A 17,469-nucleotide genomic window follows, 5' to 3' on the forward strand; every position below is an offset into this window, starting at 1 on the left:
GCCGGAGCCGCCTGCCCAGTCAGGTTCCTCCGACCTGCGGCCAGCTGCCTTATCGGAGGGGCGAGTTTTAGAGCATCGGCGTTTTCGGCCGGGGCTGGCGGGCTCCCCGCCGCTGTACGAGCACAGCCCGGGGCGGGCGGCTGCGGGGGCGCCGCGGTGCGCCAGGCGTGCCCGCACTGCGCCTGCGCCGCCGCCCCGCCCCACAAGGCCCCGCGCGGCCTCCCCCAGCGCGGCGGCTCCGCGGCCGGAGCGGCGGCCATGGCGCCTCCTCTGCGCGGCGGCAAGGTGAGCGGGCACGGCCCCGGCGCCGCCAGCCCGGGCCCTGCCGCAATTCCCGCTTCCCCCGCGACGCCGGGATCGCAGTGCGGCTGGCGCGGAGCGCTGTCGCGGGCGGGGGCCGGCGGTGCACCCGGGGGAACGCTGTGTCTTCTCTCCGTGCGTCGGCTGCTCTTTCCGATCCGGTCGGGAAAATAATTACTCGTGCTCCAAGTTTTTCTTGGAAGTCTTAATTTGTTAGCTAGGATCGTTCATTCTAACCCGATACATGGATATTTAATTTTAAAAGGAGTTTCGTAGAACGTGGAACTGCATGATTGATTCCTAGGATTAAAAAAAAAATAAATAAAAAAGAGTGCTGGCACTGGTTGTGAACCAGCCCCTTGAAACTGGCGAGCTTTAGGCCTCCAGTTTCTGGTGGTCAGTTACCCAAAACTCATAAAAAATTTAAACTGCTCATGCTCTTGTGGATAGTTAGACAAACGTCTGTTTATAAATTGTACTGTGACTTCTCTCCTACAGGGCTTTACAAAACAGTGATGCTTCCCAGACCATGGTCTTTTCAAGGCCATGCCAGGGAACAGAACAGGATTTGCTCATTTCGGAATTATGTCTGTAGTAAATGTCCTTTTTGTCGTCTTTCTTTCATTTTTTGAATGTTATGGCCCTGTAATGATTTACCAGTTTTTAACCAGATTCATCCAAAATCGCAACATGAATAGGGGGTAAAATGTGTCTCTGTTAAGGGGTGCTATTAGGGCTGGTAACTTCTGTGGATCGTTTGGTATAAGAAACTCACACAGTGCAGCTTTAAAATCCTTGGGACAGAAGAAGCTGAAGTCAAGAATCTAAAGCAAGGCAGCGTTGTATCTGGCCAAAGTGTGCTTTCTTCCCTTGGACAGCTAGTTGAGAAGTGGCTGAGGTGCCTAGTTGTTCAACACCACTAGGGATAGACAATAAAATCAGATGGACTAAAGAGAGGAAGAGAAAACCAAAAGAAACTCCATGGCTACAGAAATGAGTTGGGTATTGGGGAGTATTCCATAGCCGATTTGGATCTGTTTATTACAACACAGGTTTCATCATTTAATGGGAGGTACTCCTGGGCTAGGCACAGCTCCCTTTGTCTACTTTGTTTGCCTGTACTAATTTTCTGCTTAATTATGTTGATGATGTGGCTGTTCATGGGTGTGAACCTGCAGAGGGACGTCTGTGTGTTTATCTTGGCTTTAGCTGCAAAGTGCACAGAAAGCTTGAAAATTCATCTGTAATGTTAGTGAACAAAAGCTGCTGCTCCAAGCTGTGCAACTGCATTTCTTATATGTCTTATATGTGTCTTATATTCATATTAATGAGTTTCCAAAACTGAAGCCCTCTTTCTCGTTTAGTGAAAAAGTCAGGGTTCATGACTGTTGTAAAGTCTCTTTCTTGCTTAAATAGTTCGATTTTTGAATCTTTGATTTTTTTAAGGTGATGGAGCCTATTCATGTAGGAATTTTATAATATTTCAGCGTTTGACATGGGTAGTTTAGAATAAACTCTGTCTTTGCACATGTTAACCCAACAAACTCACCTTTAGGTTGTAACCTTTAACAGTTGCATACTGACATACTTGGAGCTCTGATGCTGTCCAGTAGTAAAGTGATTTACCTGTTATGACCCGCAGATTTGATCTTGGGACTTAGATGTGGGTGTAGAAAATCCACAAGAGGATTTTTTCCTCTGTAAAAGCTGGACAGCCACTAAAAAGGCATTACCAATGTTTCCTGTTATTCTCCAATTTCCTTGAAACCTTTGTGTGGAAGGCAGGAAGGAGCAGAGACCCGCAAGATATATAAACAATTTAGAGCTTGAGCTTTGTATTCTGACATTAAATAATCATTGCACCCTTTCCTCACTGCACTGTTTAGGTGCAGCCTTGAACCTAACATCTGCAGTAATCATTCTGTATGACTTCTCATGGATTTTTTGCTAAAAATGTAAAATGCAGGATGCAAACTCTGTGTCTTGGAACACTCATAAGAAAAGCTGTTTTTTCCACTCTTATCTTTTGAGATGAATAGATAGAGAATAAGATCTGGGGAAAAATTGAAGAAAGAAAAAAGAAAGAGTAGTTTGAGTTTTGTTTTTTAAATAAGAGGAAATTGTAGAAGGTGATGGTGTTGGACTAATGCAAACATAGCTGATATTCCTAATTCCTGAATTGCAGTGTAAATGCTGTTGCTGAAATTGCATTAAACAAATGGGATGTTGACTCTTTCTTTGTTCTTTTTCTTAGATCCAGTAACACCTTCTTTTCTACTTAGAGAAGTTGCTAAGGTTTCTCTTGATTTGAGGACAGTGTTGGTAAGTACACTGAAGCTGTCTAATTAAGACAACACCTGTTTTGTTACTGTCTTCATTGGGGAGCTGAAGCTATAATTACAGTCATAAAACCAGCAGTATGTGCAAGATGGGATAGGTCTTCCCTGGTGGAAGGGATGGTGGGTAACTTGCCTATTTGCAGTAATCTACTACTGCAAATGAATTTTCAGAAATAGCAGGCTTCTGAAAATGGTCAGTCATGTGTTTATTCCAGCTGGTTCACATATAGCTCTGTCTTGGAGTATGCCCTGTCTGCATGGAAGTTTTATCCAGGTAAAGGCAAGTTCTTTATGGAAGAGCAAAAGCATTGAGCTTGAGGAGGACAAAATTTGATGCTACATTAGATTTACCCCTGAAGTTCATTTGCTATAGTTCCATTTCCTTGCAGGTTGGTTGTTTTGACCTTACCAAGGCTGGGGTTAGGCATCATATTAAAATAATCCTGATGGAAATATTCCTCTGGTCACCCTAGCCAGGGGCTATCCTGTTAATGACCCGCCATCGGAAAAGTTGACTGCCATGGGAGAGAAGCTTGCCCACGCTCAGCTGTCCTTAGCAACGGTACAATGCTGTCTTTTTGACAACTAAGGTAGTTTTTAGCATAAATATGGTTGTCATTATTTCTTTCCAGAGTGCTTCTTTAGAAGACTGTGATCAGCACTTAAATAGTGTCCATATTCCAGTGCAGTTCTTCAGGGTTACATGGCATAAAATAATTGCCTAATGGTTTCTTAGGAAACAAATTGAACTTCATTTATTTGTAAATCAGTAGAATGCTGGCAAACTGTGTGGCTTGGTAATGCTTTTAGTGTGTTTCCAGTATACATGGGAATTCCTTATCTGAAAACTGGAGCTCCCTGGTCATTGGATGTTTGCAGGTACAAAAGGAGGGTGAGGGATCAGATACAGTTGCTTTTTTGTTTGCAACCATGTCTATAACCTTTGTGTGATACAGATACTCAGTTACTTGTATTTGCATTAAGCAGAACTTCTGGTACTTAAGGAATTGGTTTATGACTTTGGACATTTGACAAATATGCACAATGCTGTATAATAATTTGGAATAAATTTCAGGAGAAGTTTACAACTCAATGGCACTCAGTGAGAATTTGCAAAGTATCTGTTAATTTTTGGCTACTGTAATTTTTAGTGTCCATCTTCAGGTAGACTCTGGGGTAAGTGCTCAGTGCCTATATTATTAGACTTCTTCAAAATATCTTGGGCATGCAGAGAAGGGATAACTTGAATTGAGTCTTTTTTTTATTAGTGTTTGTTTGTAAAGACCCATCATTGAGACTTTCTCAGCATCTCTGCAAGCAAAAGGCTATAGTAGGTGTGCAGGCAGTGGTTGTATTGAAAAGGAAGCAGTATTAACACTTGGCTCTGAAGTGGAAAATGTGAAAGATGAAAAACCATCTGCTTTCTCTAATTGTTTGTGTGCTTGGACAGTTAATCCTGAAAGACAGGAGTAGTGTGGCAGAACTGTTAGCTGCTGTTGAAAAATTCATAGTAAATTACTCAGCAGAGCCTCCGCCACTCTCACAGCTCTTGTCAACAGTTTGGCCTGTATAAAATGTGTAGAACTGCCTGTATATGCGTTCCTTGCCAGTCTAATGATGTAGATTTTAAGCAACTCCCTTTTACTCATGCAGCAGCAGGGTAGGGCTGAGTGTGCAGACTGATACTGTATCTGGGCTAAAGACAGGGAGCTGCCAGTTGAGGACAGGTGAACTTAAATCGTGACTGTGTAGACTGACGTTCAAATGTGCTTCTTTTTATCTTGAACACAGCGACTTTTGCAGTCTGTCAGCTGAGAAGTAGTAACAGTCTGTGAAATAACCTGACATTTCATTAAAGTTTGAATGTGGTGATGTTACCACTGTCTTAAGTGTGTTAGACAAAGAGGGTGCCGCAGAGTTAGTGCCTACCAGCTGTCACCTAAGTTTTTTAACCTGGCACAAATCAACTGTAGTTAGTCCTGTGTCCGTGGTTTTCTTTTATATTTTTCTTTTTAATTGCAGGAAACAACTTTTGTGGGCAAATATGGGCTGCCGGGATGTTCACGCAGCGACCGTACTGGCCTTCCTCAGTGGAACAGCGTCAGTAGCTGGGCTCCTTGCAGCAGTTCTGCTTCCCAACTGGAGGCAGATGAGACTGTACACATACAACAAGAATGAGAGGAATGTGACCGTTTACACTGGACTCTGGATTAAATGTGCACGCTTTGATGGGAGCAGAGACTGTGTGATCTATGACCCGCAGTGGTACACAGCTGTCGATCAGCTGGATCTGCGTGTTCTTCAGTTTGCACTCCCTCTCAGTATGTTTACTGCTGTCTCAGCTCTGTTCCTCTGCATGATTGGCATGTGTAACACAGCCTTTGTATCCACTGTGCCAAACGTCAAACTGGCCAAGTGCCTGGTAAACAGTGCGGGCTGCCACCTCGTGGCCGGCCTCTTGTTCCTGCTTGCCTGTGCCATTTGTCTCACTCCGTCCATCTGGGTCATTTTTTATAACAATTATCTGAACAGAAAATACGAGCCCGTCTTCAGCTTTGACATCTCGGTGTTCATTGCCATTGCCAGTGCTGGCGGTCTGTTTTTCACTTCCATCCTGCTGTTCCTGTGGTACTGTGCATGCAAAAGCCTCCCTTCTCCTTTCTGGCAGCCCTTGTATTCCCACGCCCCCAGCATGCACAGCTATGCCTCTCAGCCCTACTCCGCACGTTCTCGCCTCTCTCCCGTAGAAATCGACATTCCTGTTGTGACACATTCATCTTAAGGAGACAAAGCGTTGGAAGCCAAGTTCTTGTGCTCGTTCAAGCCATGAAAATTGCAGGCTTGATTCTCTGTGCTGCCCTGCACTGAGCATAATCTTTTGCCAGGTTAAGTTTGCCAGGGCGCAAAGCCGTGGAGGCCCAAGTTCAGCAAGTCTGTTGCTGTTCTGGTCTGTTTTTTACTTCCTGAGCACCTTTCCTTTTTACTTTCTTCTTCTTTGTTTTTTTGACTCTGAGCTCACTACAGTCAAAGTTGCTGCTAATGTTGGAACAGTACACTAACAATTGTATGCACCCATCCTTTTGCTTACTGATGTTAAAGCAGGTTTGAACCTCTTTGAAATTTGATAAGCTATTCCTGGATTCCGATCTCATTGTGAGACCCTTCCACCCATGTATTGTCCAGATGCAGGTAATGGAGCTGGGTGTAGGGGATTCACTTGAGTTTCTTGTTCATCCAGACTCACATATTGTAATATGTGATGTCCGAAAAGGGTATTTGGCAAACTAGTTCAGTTCCATGCACTGTTCTTTGGTTTTCACTGTACACACAAACGGATACCTGCTTAGGAACTTCTGAAACAGAATTAGTGCCAAATTACCCGTTACTTTCAAAGTAGCTATCAGAAGGAATAAAACGGATTTAACTAAGAACGTTCTGTGCTGTAATAGCATTTTGTGAATTACTGGAGGCTAGAAATCTTTTGTGAATTTTGTTTCTAGTCTATTTTTTACTAAGTTAGCAAATTCACTAGATCTATTTTGTGATTAAAACAAAAACACTAGTATTTTAAGATTGTGGTTAGAACGTTGAATGTTTTATTTTAAGGCCTGCTTAAAAGTTGAGTTTCAAGTAAGGTATAAAATATTCAGTTCTGGAGAGAAATGTCACTGCAAAAAGGGTAGGAAAATCATAAAGAATACTGAAGACTATGAAAGATTCTTTTGAAACACCTCTCTGAAAAGGGACTTACAACCCTAGGGAGAGATTTTTTTAATCTAGATGTTTTTTTAAAAGTGTGTATACAAGGAACAATGAGCTTGTGTTTTTTTCAGAGTTGATCATTATGGCTGATGAACTTTTCATACTGTAGCTTATTTCATTCACTGATTAAGACTTAACCTTTTCAGCCTTGTTCTTTTAACACCTTTCAAATTCAGCTATTTTAAAATTCAGTGATTTCCCATGCTGCCACCTCATAAATGCAGAAAGTTTCCTATTCCTATTTTCCGTAAAATAAAGTTTTGAGTAACTTGTAAGCTTCACATTGTAGCTCTACAAGGATGAAGAGGGATTGTAAATTCCCAGCCTGGGATGTCTTTAAATCACTTCTTGCCTTCTAAAATTCAGAGCAGCAGGTGAAGCCTAAGGATCAAAGCTCTTCAATATGGGTTTTGACATTACTTGAAAAATTGATGACAGTGAGTTGAAGAGTGCTATAATTAAGACAAGCATTTGATTCTCTCAGGTTTTGGTAAATTGAGATCTTGTGTTTAAGATGTCATCCCAGTAAGGGAAGTTGTTTTGATTGATGGCATTCTGGAGCTTCGGTATTTGCATTTCATTAATCCCAGAATAAATTTGTTTTCCTAAAAAAATCAAATCAAATTCTTTAATTCCAGTTCTGAAAATTAATCCGAGGTCCTGAAAATGATTTTGTTTCCTCCTCCAGGTGTTAGAAATAGAAACAAGTACTGTTCTGGGCAAATCTTTTGTGCTAAAATCTGTGAAATAACACTATGTTAAGAAGGATTGTGTTTTAGCTGACAGATCTCAGACTTCAGTGAACCGAGGGAGGAAGCTGATCTCTATTATAATTCCCAGCATAGTCAGTAAAGTGACAGGCCTTGAATACAGAGCTTGATTAAACAGCAGTTTTAAGGAATTAACACTGTAAACAATAAAGAATATGGAAGGAGCTATGCCTCTAAAGGCCTAAACATGAGTTTAATACTCTCTTAGGTTTACAAGGTATGAGAGTATAAAGTATCTTTTTTAAATCATATCATGACTTGCATGGGATTAGAGCACATGTAATTATATGCAAGACAGGTTTTTTTTCTTCTAAACTGAACTTTGCTTTACTATTAGTCTGGTTGTCCAACTGATGCTGGTTTAGCTGCCTGTATCCTTTCATGCCTTGTAAGGTCAAAGCAGAGGGGCCACTGGTTTGTGATTTAATGTTGTCTTGCTTCCGCATCACTTCAGTGTCTTTTCTTCTTTGTGCCTTGCTTCAGTTATGAGTTGGCCAGTAAACATTACAGTCAGCGTCTGATATGCTCTTTGAGCTTGAATTTGCAAAGCATTTTGATAATTTTTAAGAGCTGATGAATATGTCTCTAAGTGACTTAAAAAGGAGTTGAATTTGCAGCATCTCCAGAACAAGAATGACAGCCTGGCAAACCGTTGCTTTCCACCAGAATATAAGTTTAGCCAGTGTTGTTTTCTGTGCACTTTAATAGCAGATGCCTCTGACAGCTCTTTTGTATTCTGACTTTGATTTTTATGCACAGAACTTTTAATTAGTATTTGCTGCTGCCTGAGCTGATAACTTGTTGCTTTGGAAGTTGTGTCTTTGCAAAAGTCAGAGATGAATGAGTTTTGAAAAGTGGGGCTCCAGAAGATAATGGATTCCAGCGTAGATTGTAGTTAGCAAGAAGACTGTTGGATCATGTTCTGTCACTGAAGCATGGCTGGTTTTCTTTCATCAATGCTGTTAATATGTTTCTGCTGGGTCCTAAGTGAAATTACCTGGAAGTGGTGTGCTGTATTTCCTTTGTTACAGAAAGACATGGCCAACCTGTGATACGTGACTTGAGTGCCACTCCAACTTTTTTTTTGCTAAGGTTGCCATGGCACCCAGCACCAGGGCTGGGGAGCGACAGGCCTCCCTGGCTTGGGAGAGGGCACTTGTATCCTGCAGGTGTGTCTGCCGGGGAACAGCCTCTGGGGAGCAGTTAGCACCCCTGTGTCTGACCAGCTGCACCTTCCTGGGCACTGCTGTGTGCAGAACAAGCACTTGGGGCCTTGAACAGAAATATTTTAATCTGTGGCTTGTGCAGTAAAGTTTGGGTGCTCTGGGATTACAGGAACCTGTATTTTTTCAAGTAGTTCCTGTCCAACTTCTATAAATTGTGTTAAGTGTTGGTTCTTTTTATGTGAAACGGAAGATATGTATTTTTAATAAAAGACTCTCACACAGATGTGGTTTATTTTGATTAATTTGGTGAAAACAGTTGGTACTAGAATATGAAAGACTTTACCTTTCAGTATTGATCACGAGACTATTTCAGATGCGTTAAGAGATTTGAAATGGGCATACTGCATTTTAGCTGCCTAATTTTATAGGATTCCTGCTTTGAATGAAACAAAATAATTTTTATAAGCATCACAAAACGCCAAACCAAGGAGTCAAAGTCCTGCCCTCCCATCTGCTGTGCAGGATGTGCTGTCAGCTGGAGAATACGCTGCCTGTGAAAGTCACTTGGGTGTCCCAGGGACTTGTCCAGAAGGATGGTAGTGGTTCCTGATGCTTCACCTCTGTTGTGTGCTGCTCCTGGCTGCTGCAGCTCAGCAGCATTGGGGTGACTCAGGTCTGAGCCTTTCCCCATTGTTAAAGGGTGAAATACAAAAACTCTTTGAGTATTAAAAATGCTGATACCATTGATTAATTTCACAACTGAACGTTTGAATTATTTGACAGAATAGAGTGAGACTTGCTGGTAATTCTTCAGGATTTCTAGTCTTCTCAACTGGCATTCTAGGAGATTGGGTTTTTATCTGTTTTGGGAAATAGTTTGTAAGAGAACAGTTCTTGTGGAGTAGGCACAGTAAAAAGCAGTTGTCAGTACCACAATTCATTTGAGGGAGTGTAAAAATGACTTTACAATCTGCTTTAGTGAGTTTATTTCCTCCTTTGCTGTCACTTTCAGACAGGCCTCCTCTTTCTGTGAGCTGGTATAAACCTAGGGGCTGGTTGGATGTTGGTGTGAATACTGGGATGCAGAGAACTCAGTTTCTACCAAAATGTGGGAGTAACTCATTCTTTTTATATCAAAATTTAAAAAAACAACAAACAAACAAACAACCTACACCACCGATTTGTGCTCATTGGAAACAAATATCTTGGCAGTTTTTTCCCTTCTTCTTTTCACAGGACTTGAGTTCACAGGTGTGGTTCATCAGGTGTGTAATGTTACTTATCCCTTCATGTACCTGCTGAGCAGTAGTGCACCTCAGAAGCAGCATAAGCTTTCCTGTAAGTTTTTTGTTCCATCGTTCATTAAGCTGCAGCAGTCCCAGTGAGTCTGCATGTCGACTTTCAAAAGCTGTGTAGCTGCACCTTAATTAGCCAAGGCATTATGAGAAGCCTGAGAACCACCGATCTTGGTGGATGATGCCTGCGTGCCTCACTTGAGAAGTCCTCTGGGAGCTGTAATTCTTTCTGAGCACTAATCTACTTAGAGCTGCTATAGAAGATCTTGAACACTTGGCAGAACAGAATTTCCTCAGAGTGAATTTCACTACTCACAGTAAGATTCAAACACATCATAAACAGTTTTTGGTTTGAAACTCACTAAAGGAACTCAAAAAGGTCTTTAAATTAGACATAAAATGAAAACAACATGATTTGATTAGATATGCCTCTGAGCTTCTTGTGTGTGCATACAAAAGTACTAAAACCCTGCAGCTGTTTGTCTCTCCAGTCAACCAAGTAGATTACCATTTCTAGAGAAGAAAGGTTGCCTTTGACAGTTTCTGTCCCTAGAAAATTGTCCTTTTCTTCTAATAGCCTTTCTGTACAATTATCTTTGTTTCATTGATGGCTTCATTCCCTAAAGAATTTCAGGATCTTTCTCCTGCTTTCCTAGCATAGGCAAGTCAGTTTTCTGGGTCCAGGAGTCCACGGCAGCCCCCCAGAAACCATTTTTTACAAGACAGTATCTCAAGTGACATCTCCCTATTTTTGTAAGGCCCCAGAGATGGCATAAGGGGCTGCAGAAGCTCCTGTATGATCTGCCAAAGATAACATAAGCCTAGATTTGCTTGAACATTATTGTAAATTAGCAATATCACTCTTATCACTTGTCCAAAGTGCACAACTCTGGCTGGACATAAGGGAGAATGTAGGAGAAGGTAGGATTTCCCTTTCCATTGGCACAGGTATGTTGTGTTGAAAATGTCTGAAATGTAAAGGCAGACATATGTGAACTCCCAGATTCCCAGCATCACAGTTCAGTAGCACAAGCAAGGTGATTTGGACAGGATGCTGTGTTCATGGGATCATTTGTAAAGCTACAACTCTCTTAAACAGTAGTTGTCTGCTTTGGTTAACCCAGGTGAGTATATATTGTGAAACTAAGCAGGGTAATCAACAGTATCTTCTCTGCATCTTAATTTTGTCAAAGGAGCAAGATATGAGTACTTGCTACGATCAAAATTCAAGATGAGGCAATCCGGGGATTTTTGCTGGAATGATACATTACGATTTTTAAATAAGGTTGGGAATTTTATATTGCATATGACAGAAGAAGGGATTCCTTTTCTGTGTTGCACTGGTATTGCACAAAATTCCTGGACAATAGTTAGATACAGGTACTATTTCTTACTTGGTCTGAATTAAAGTGATGGAGGGAGGAAGATAGACTAAAGCCACAGCAGGATGTTTTGGTATTAGGATTCTTGAATTACCTAAGTTGATCCAAGAAGCAAATTATATTAGCACTTCATATTGAAAATAGTCAGAACAGAGATATATGAGATCACAGTGCTAGTTCTTGCATAGTTATATGGCATTCTGAACCAAGTCCAGGTCTGCAGCAGGGAAAAGTGGAAGTACTGACAAGCCAGAAAATACACAGTATTAAGGAGAAGATCCAATGTCCAACTGAAAAAGTCTGTTAACTCATATGATATAGACTGTGAAATGCCAAGAGAAAGTCTGGTCCCCTCGCAGTTTAGAAAATGGACTAAATAAGAGCAGCTGTGTGGGAAAATAATTATCCCATACTTTGGCATTAAAATGTTAGCTGATTTTTGCCAGTTTTTGACAACAGAAGACTTTCAAATGTTAGAGAAGTCCCGGGAAATAACATCCAAAGGATATTATCTGTCAGTTTCCTAAACCAATAGCTGAAATCAAGTGGAGTTAGTAATTTTTGGAATGCAACAGAACCCTTCTTTTGTTGGGTGGTTGTTTTGAGGCTCTCCCGTTTGCCTTACCCCAGGTGACTGTAGCACTACAATGTCTGTCTTGCCAAGCTATGACTGAGGCAAGACTTAATACAGAAAAGCCAGTGATAAATACAAAACAGGCAATTAAGTATAAATACATTAATTCATTCTGGGAAAAAGAGCAGAATCTTGGAAACAGATTTCTCAAGAGAGCAAGAGCAATTTTAAACAGCATGATCTGCATGGCATTATATCCATGTTCCCAGGAAAAGCCTGTGCCTGGTTAAACCTCAAGACAGACCCACAGGAAATCATGAGCTGCCTATCTTATTTCACAGCTGGATGGATGCTGTTCTGCAGGATTTTCAATTGGCAAGAGCTTTGGTATCTAAGTTTAGTGTGAGATGTATGGATGAAAGTCAAGCTGTCCTTTACTTGTAATTGTTGTGTAGCTGGGTTTTAGGGGTGTCCCTGTGTGCACACTCAGTGCCCCAAACTTACTAACTCCCTGGATGCTCCAGGAATTCCTCGGCTAGTCTCTGCACAGAAGAGACTCGCAGCTGAGCAAAGGCAAGGTGACAGACTGGACTCTTCCTCACTTCCACAATTAAAGGATCTAATTATTGTAAGGGATTTTCAGGTGAGGAATTCAGACAGTCCTGAGGGTTCCTCCCAAGCAGCTCCTGCTGGTTCCCAGACAAACTTCTACACCTAGATTTGTCCCATAACCTATTGGGTGAAGAATCTGGCCCTTTCAGACCCTCCTGGCAGTTCCTGCTGCAGAACTGATGGGATTGCTTGCAGGTAGGATGCATGCAAATTTTAGAAAATGTTCCTGTAAATACTGACATGGTCACACAGGCAGTCTTTTTGCACATAGTTAATACAGCATGATGTTTATTTTAAAATACTCTACAACAATGGATAATGCACATGCTGAAGTAGTCACACAGGATCAGGAGCCAGCTGGTATGAGAGAATTGAGTAGAGAAGCAGTTAAGGGAGTTTCCCCTGACCCAGCAACTCTTGTCACTACCCAGACTGCAACCAACCAGCCTGTCTGGGAGATCTGAGCAATACCCTATACCAAAGCCCCAGAGACTACTTTTCTTGAACACTGTCCATTTTTTATGCAACACTGCTCAGCCAGAAACCAAATCAGCGCTGGCATTGAAGAAATACTGTTTTTAACAATTAGTCTTTGTCTAAATATGTCCAATGTTTTTCAAAATAAATTAATTAGCCCTGCTAGGAGTGATCAGTTTGGAACATGATATATTAGAAAATTCATTACTCTCTCTTTTTTGAAATATTAAGAAGGACTAAATGTTAACAGCTGTTGATGCACTGCCAGATTTGACTGGCAGTGCATTTTAATTTGAAATATAAGTTTGAAGCACTTGGCTTGTAATTTTGGTCATAGTAGCATTACAATAAATCTAACAATAGACTATAATTCAATTTGACTGGAATTGAGTACTATTAATTATTCTGCAGAACAGCTATTCTCAACTGTTTCTTTCAAAAAAAAACAAAAAACCAAACCAAAACAAAAAAAACCTTTAGGCCAGAAAAACATGTAGGTCAGAAAGCAAGAATGTTCACTGTTTGTCTTTTTTGATGAGACTAGTATTTTTATCTCTCAGTATAATCACAAGATAATTGAGTAATTATGCAGATACTCTTCTGAAAAGTGTGTTTATTCCCTAAAATATTGTGTGTCGTTACTTGTGCAATGAAAATCAAGGAAAGTCAGCTGCTACTACCACCCATAGCAGAGACACTGAACTGCTCTTTATACTCCTCTAGGCTACCTCTTTGCAAGCAAAAACTCACTGTGGGTGCAAATCTTACTTTCGTGACAGCAAAGGTCCACATCAGCTGAGAACACTGACTTCCTTTAACTGTCCCAGCAGTATTCAGCTGATCATGTCTGAATTTATTAATACTATTTAACAGCCAATCTCTGGTTTAATCCCAGGGTTTTCCTGAAAGATGAAATTGGGCTGTTGCATTTATAGCAAACACATAAAAACCTTGAATAAAGCACACTGTTCTGATCTCTGCAAATATCTGCTATCTGTGTATTTGCAGGACTGAAGTTAGCCTGTTTATGGTACTTCCCATACAAAAAATTCACCTGGAAGATCTAATTTTTTGTATCTGACCTTGAGAAATAGTCTGAACTCATAGTTGCACTTCTTGCTCTGTAAAATAGTATTATTAATATTTTTAAGAAGATAGCTGTAGAAACCATTTTATTAAAATCTGAATACACTCTTAAGGAAGACTCTATGAAGGTGCATGTCCTCATTCAGCAGATCTGCTCCCTGTAGTTATAAAATCACTTAGTACTGTAAGAAAGTACTAGATTTCACACACACCCTTTCACACGATTTCAACAGCGCCCTGAAGCCTTTATATGAAGCCAACAGACATTTAAGCTAGTCCTGCAACTGAGAAAACAAACAAACAGAGGCCCCTGGGGTACAATTCCTCCTCTGCTGTGCCAGCACAAGAATTTGGTGCCCTGCTCAATGAACCCCATAGAGTATCACTGATCTCACTGAAAAACTATCTTTCAGTTGCATCAGTTCTGTGTAGGACTACAGATACTGGTTTTTTTTCATGTACCACAGTGCTTTTCAGGCACAAGAGCAAGTATTCAAGACTGCTTTTTGTGGGACCACTGATCGAATTACAAACCAAATTGCAACCTGAAGATACATTTGTGCTCCAGCCAGTCACAAACCGAAAAAAAAAAAGCTTTTTGAACAATGTATTGCTGCAGTAAAATGTCTCTTACCAGGGTCTATGTTTATAAGCCCAACATAGAAAAAAACCCAGTGATATTCTAATCACTTTTCTGACTCATCAGCTGAATTATTTACACATATTGCAGTCAGGCACTCTGGGTAAACTCCACCACAGTGATGAAGTAATACTGCCGTTAAGGGAATCAACTGAACACACACAGGCTTTGTGACCCATATATCACCTTTGAGATTGTCAGCGCTGGTGATAATGGAAAATAAACAAGCTTTAAAAAGAGGACAAGATTCTGTCAGCCCAATCTGTTCCTTGTTCAGATACCCAGAGAATGGCTCATTCACCTGTTCTGTCACAACAGTGGAGCTGGGACAGAGATGAGGCAAAGGGGCCAGAGGTGAGGCTGAAAATGCATGAGTAGAAACACTGTTCAAAACCCCAGGCGAAATCTACAGAGCTAAAAGAAAAAGAATCCTTTTCATTTGAAATATATATGGAATTACAAAATAAGCAAAATTTGGTTTAAGTTCTGAGATTTTATTTTTATTTGCAATCTTAATGTATATTACGTGTTCCAAAGTCAGTTCTTTGCTAGATCACTTTTTCTTGTCATCTACACTCCATTTCCTGGGAATTTATGTCTGTTGAGGGAGTGGCTACCTAACCAAGAAAAAACATGTTTCATTACTGTAGGAATAGTTATTGTGAGAGAATTACCACAGCTGTTCATAAATTATATTAATGATGTTTTTTTCCCCAAAAAGAATAATAAAACTAAATCTGAGAAAATGGATGTATCCATGCTTCTGAAGAGCTCTCAGCAAATTCTATTTTCCCATCCTCTACCACTTGACTCCAGCTAAATACTTCCTCTAACATAACTGTGTTAGAAGCAGCTCAGTGAAAAATTACAAACTCTGGAAAGCTTGGAATTTGAGCTGTTTTATGAGAAGTCACTCTTCACTGAATACATAAAACCATCCAAAACTAGGATTTAAAAAAAAAAAAAAAAGGCTAAAGGATTTAGCCTCAGACATAATTAAAAAGAATAAATAATAAGAACAACTCTGTAAAGTCATTTCAAGGGCACTTTTAACTCAGTATCTCACCCAAAATGACAGTCAACAACAGATGCCTAAGGAAGAATGTCAGACCAAAGCAATCATATAATGCATCTTCCTCAGCAATGGCATACAGCCTCCAACTGTGGTTCAGGGATTTTCTGAACCAGAGGTATCTGGGTATTTAATAACTGTTAACAGACATATTTATGGAAAAAAAATCCAAACTTTTAGCCTAATCTAGACTTCTAATGTCCTTAATATCCAGAGTTTCACAATTTAAGGCACTTTATTTTCTTCTAAGAACTGCTTTTTCAGTCTTTGACATGATAATTGTGTTCAGTGCCCTCTAGGTTTTCTATTAGAAAAAAGCCGTTCTGTGTTCATTCTTTCTGTGCCTTTCATGACTTAATACATCTCTGCCATATGCATCCCTAGCTATTGAATTATTACTTGTAAACAGGTCCTTATCTTTGGCAGTCTCTGTCTGTCTCTTGTGCCTCTCTGCTATCCTAAGAGCCCATTCCAAGTGACTTCAAGAAACAAGAAAAAAAGCTTTTCAGAGAATAAAGATTTATATACTTGAACACATGGTAAAACCCGGTCTTCAGATGTCCCTGCTCATTGCAGAGGGGGGGAACTAGATGACCTTTAAAGGCTCCTTCCAACCCAAACCATTCAAGGATTCTGCCAGCTGAAGCACACTGAAGTCATAATAATCCTTTCCTACATTTAACCTCAGGTAAAAAAAAAAAAATCTTTGTCTCCACATGGCCTTATACCCACACTTTGGCTTTACTTTCTAATATCACTGAAAACCAAGAAGCAGGGATTCTTGTACTGCTGGCAAAAATCTGAAGATAACATAGATAAAATTAAATGTAAACAACTTTTTAATGCACAGGTTGAAAATTTAAGTGAAGGGTACCTTACTTGGGTTTGATCTTTTCAATTCTACACATTGGCCTAAGCCACCAGAGATACTACAGTTATCCTAATTCCATCTGAATTTTTCCTGGAGCTACTAATCTCTCACTATGTAGGATTTTAGGGAGATTAATCTCCGAGATGAGGTGAATCAGGTATCTAAAAATAGATAGGATGGCAAGGTCAAGCACTGTGAAAAAACATTCCTCTTATTTCTTGTTAAGGCTTAAATGTATTTGCAAAAGCCTCTCAAACAGCCCAGATCTGCTGTCACTATGTCCACAAACCAATTGCAATACTTTCTATAGTAAGAATGGCCTTATTACACAAGAGTAATAAAATTAGTCCAAATAGAAGAGGAGTGTTTGAGAAGGGAGGTCACAAGCAGCTGGAGTCACTATTCACTGAACCATGCTGAGAGAAATAAAGGTCCAAGAAATCCTGTTTAGTGGTTGTTTTAGATAAATTAGAAAATGTTAAACCTGTTATTTAGAAAAGATGTAAGAATATTTGTATCCTAGTTCTACCCCAACGCCTTATATTCCCGGTTTGTAAATTCCATAGTTTTGTAATTTAAATAGCATACCCCTATCCCCTAAACCCTCCATGTTCTCTTGTTAAGTCAAGCCCCTGTTGTTCCTGCCTGTCTGTGAAGGCGCTTACTTCGCCTCATTCCAGCCTGTTCGTTACATTGTTTCAACCTCGCCTTCGCCTCGTCATTCCAGCCTGTTTGTTACATTGTTTCAACCTCACCTTCACAACTCCCCGCCTGCCTGTCCACTCACCAACACCGCCCTGTATGGAAATCACTCAGGCTCCCAGCATACTTCACTAAAGAGGAAGGGGGATTCGGATCGACAAAGTCCTAGAACAACGAGCCGAAGCAACACCTGGACACCGGACCAATGCCATCCGGTAGGGAAAGTATTTGGCTAACTGTGACTAATTCTTGCTATCTTGCCATAGTTTGAAAGATACTGGACCAGAGTGACATCCCTGGACTTTCCGAGCCAAAAGCAGGACCTTGGGAGTTTCCCGTGAGGCTGGATCCCCGCCTCTGCAGCCCGAGCGGCAGCAGGAGCGACCTCCTCCTCCGTGGTGACTCATCGGCTAGGGAGCGG

At 40.8% G+C, this 17,469-nt stretch overlaps 1 protein-coding gene across 2 annotated transcripts; it reads left to right on the plus strand.

Annotated features, from left to right (window-relative positions):
- Nucleotides 1-187: 187 nt before the first annotated feature.
- On the plus strand, nt 188-6,070 carry CLDN12 (claudin 12). Of its 2 annotated transcripts, XM_066317110.1 has the most exons (3): nt 188-285; nt 2,555-2,622; nt 4,662-6,070. In XM_066317110.1, the coding sequence occupies exon 3, from the start codon at nt 4,684-4,686 to the stop codon at nt 5,419-5,421; it is 738 nt and encodes a 245-aa protein (XP_066173207.1). In that variant the 5' UTR covers nt 188-285; nt 2,555-2,622; nt 4,662-4,683; the 3' UTR covers nt 5,422-6,070. The 2 variants fall into 2 exon arrangements, with proteins under 2 accessions (XP_066173207.1, XP_066173217.1); XM_066317120.1 differs by lacking the exon at nt 188-285 and having other exon boundaries at nt 1,743-2,622.
- The last annotated feature ends 11,399 nt before the right edge of the window (nt 6,071-17,469 follow it).

The sequence above is a fragment of the Sylvia atricapilla genome, chromosome 1 (genome assembly GCF_009819655.1).
Source record: "Sylvia atricapilla isolate bSylAtr1 chromosome 1, bSylAtr1.pri, whole genome shotgun sequence".
Taxonomy (NCBI): Eukaryota; Metazoa; Chordata; class Aves; order Passeriformes; family Sylviidae; genus Sylvia; species Sylvia atricapilla.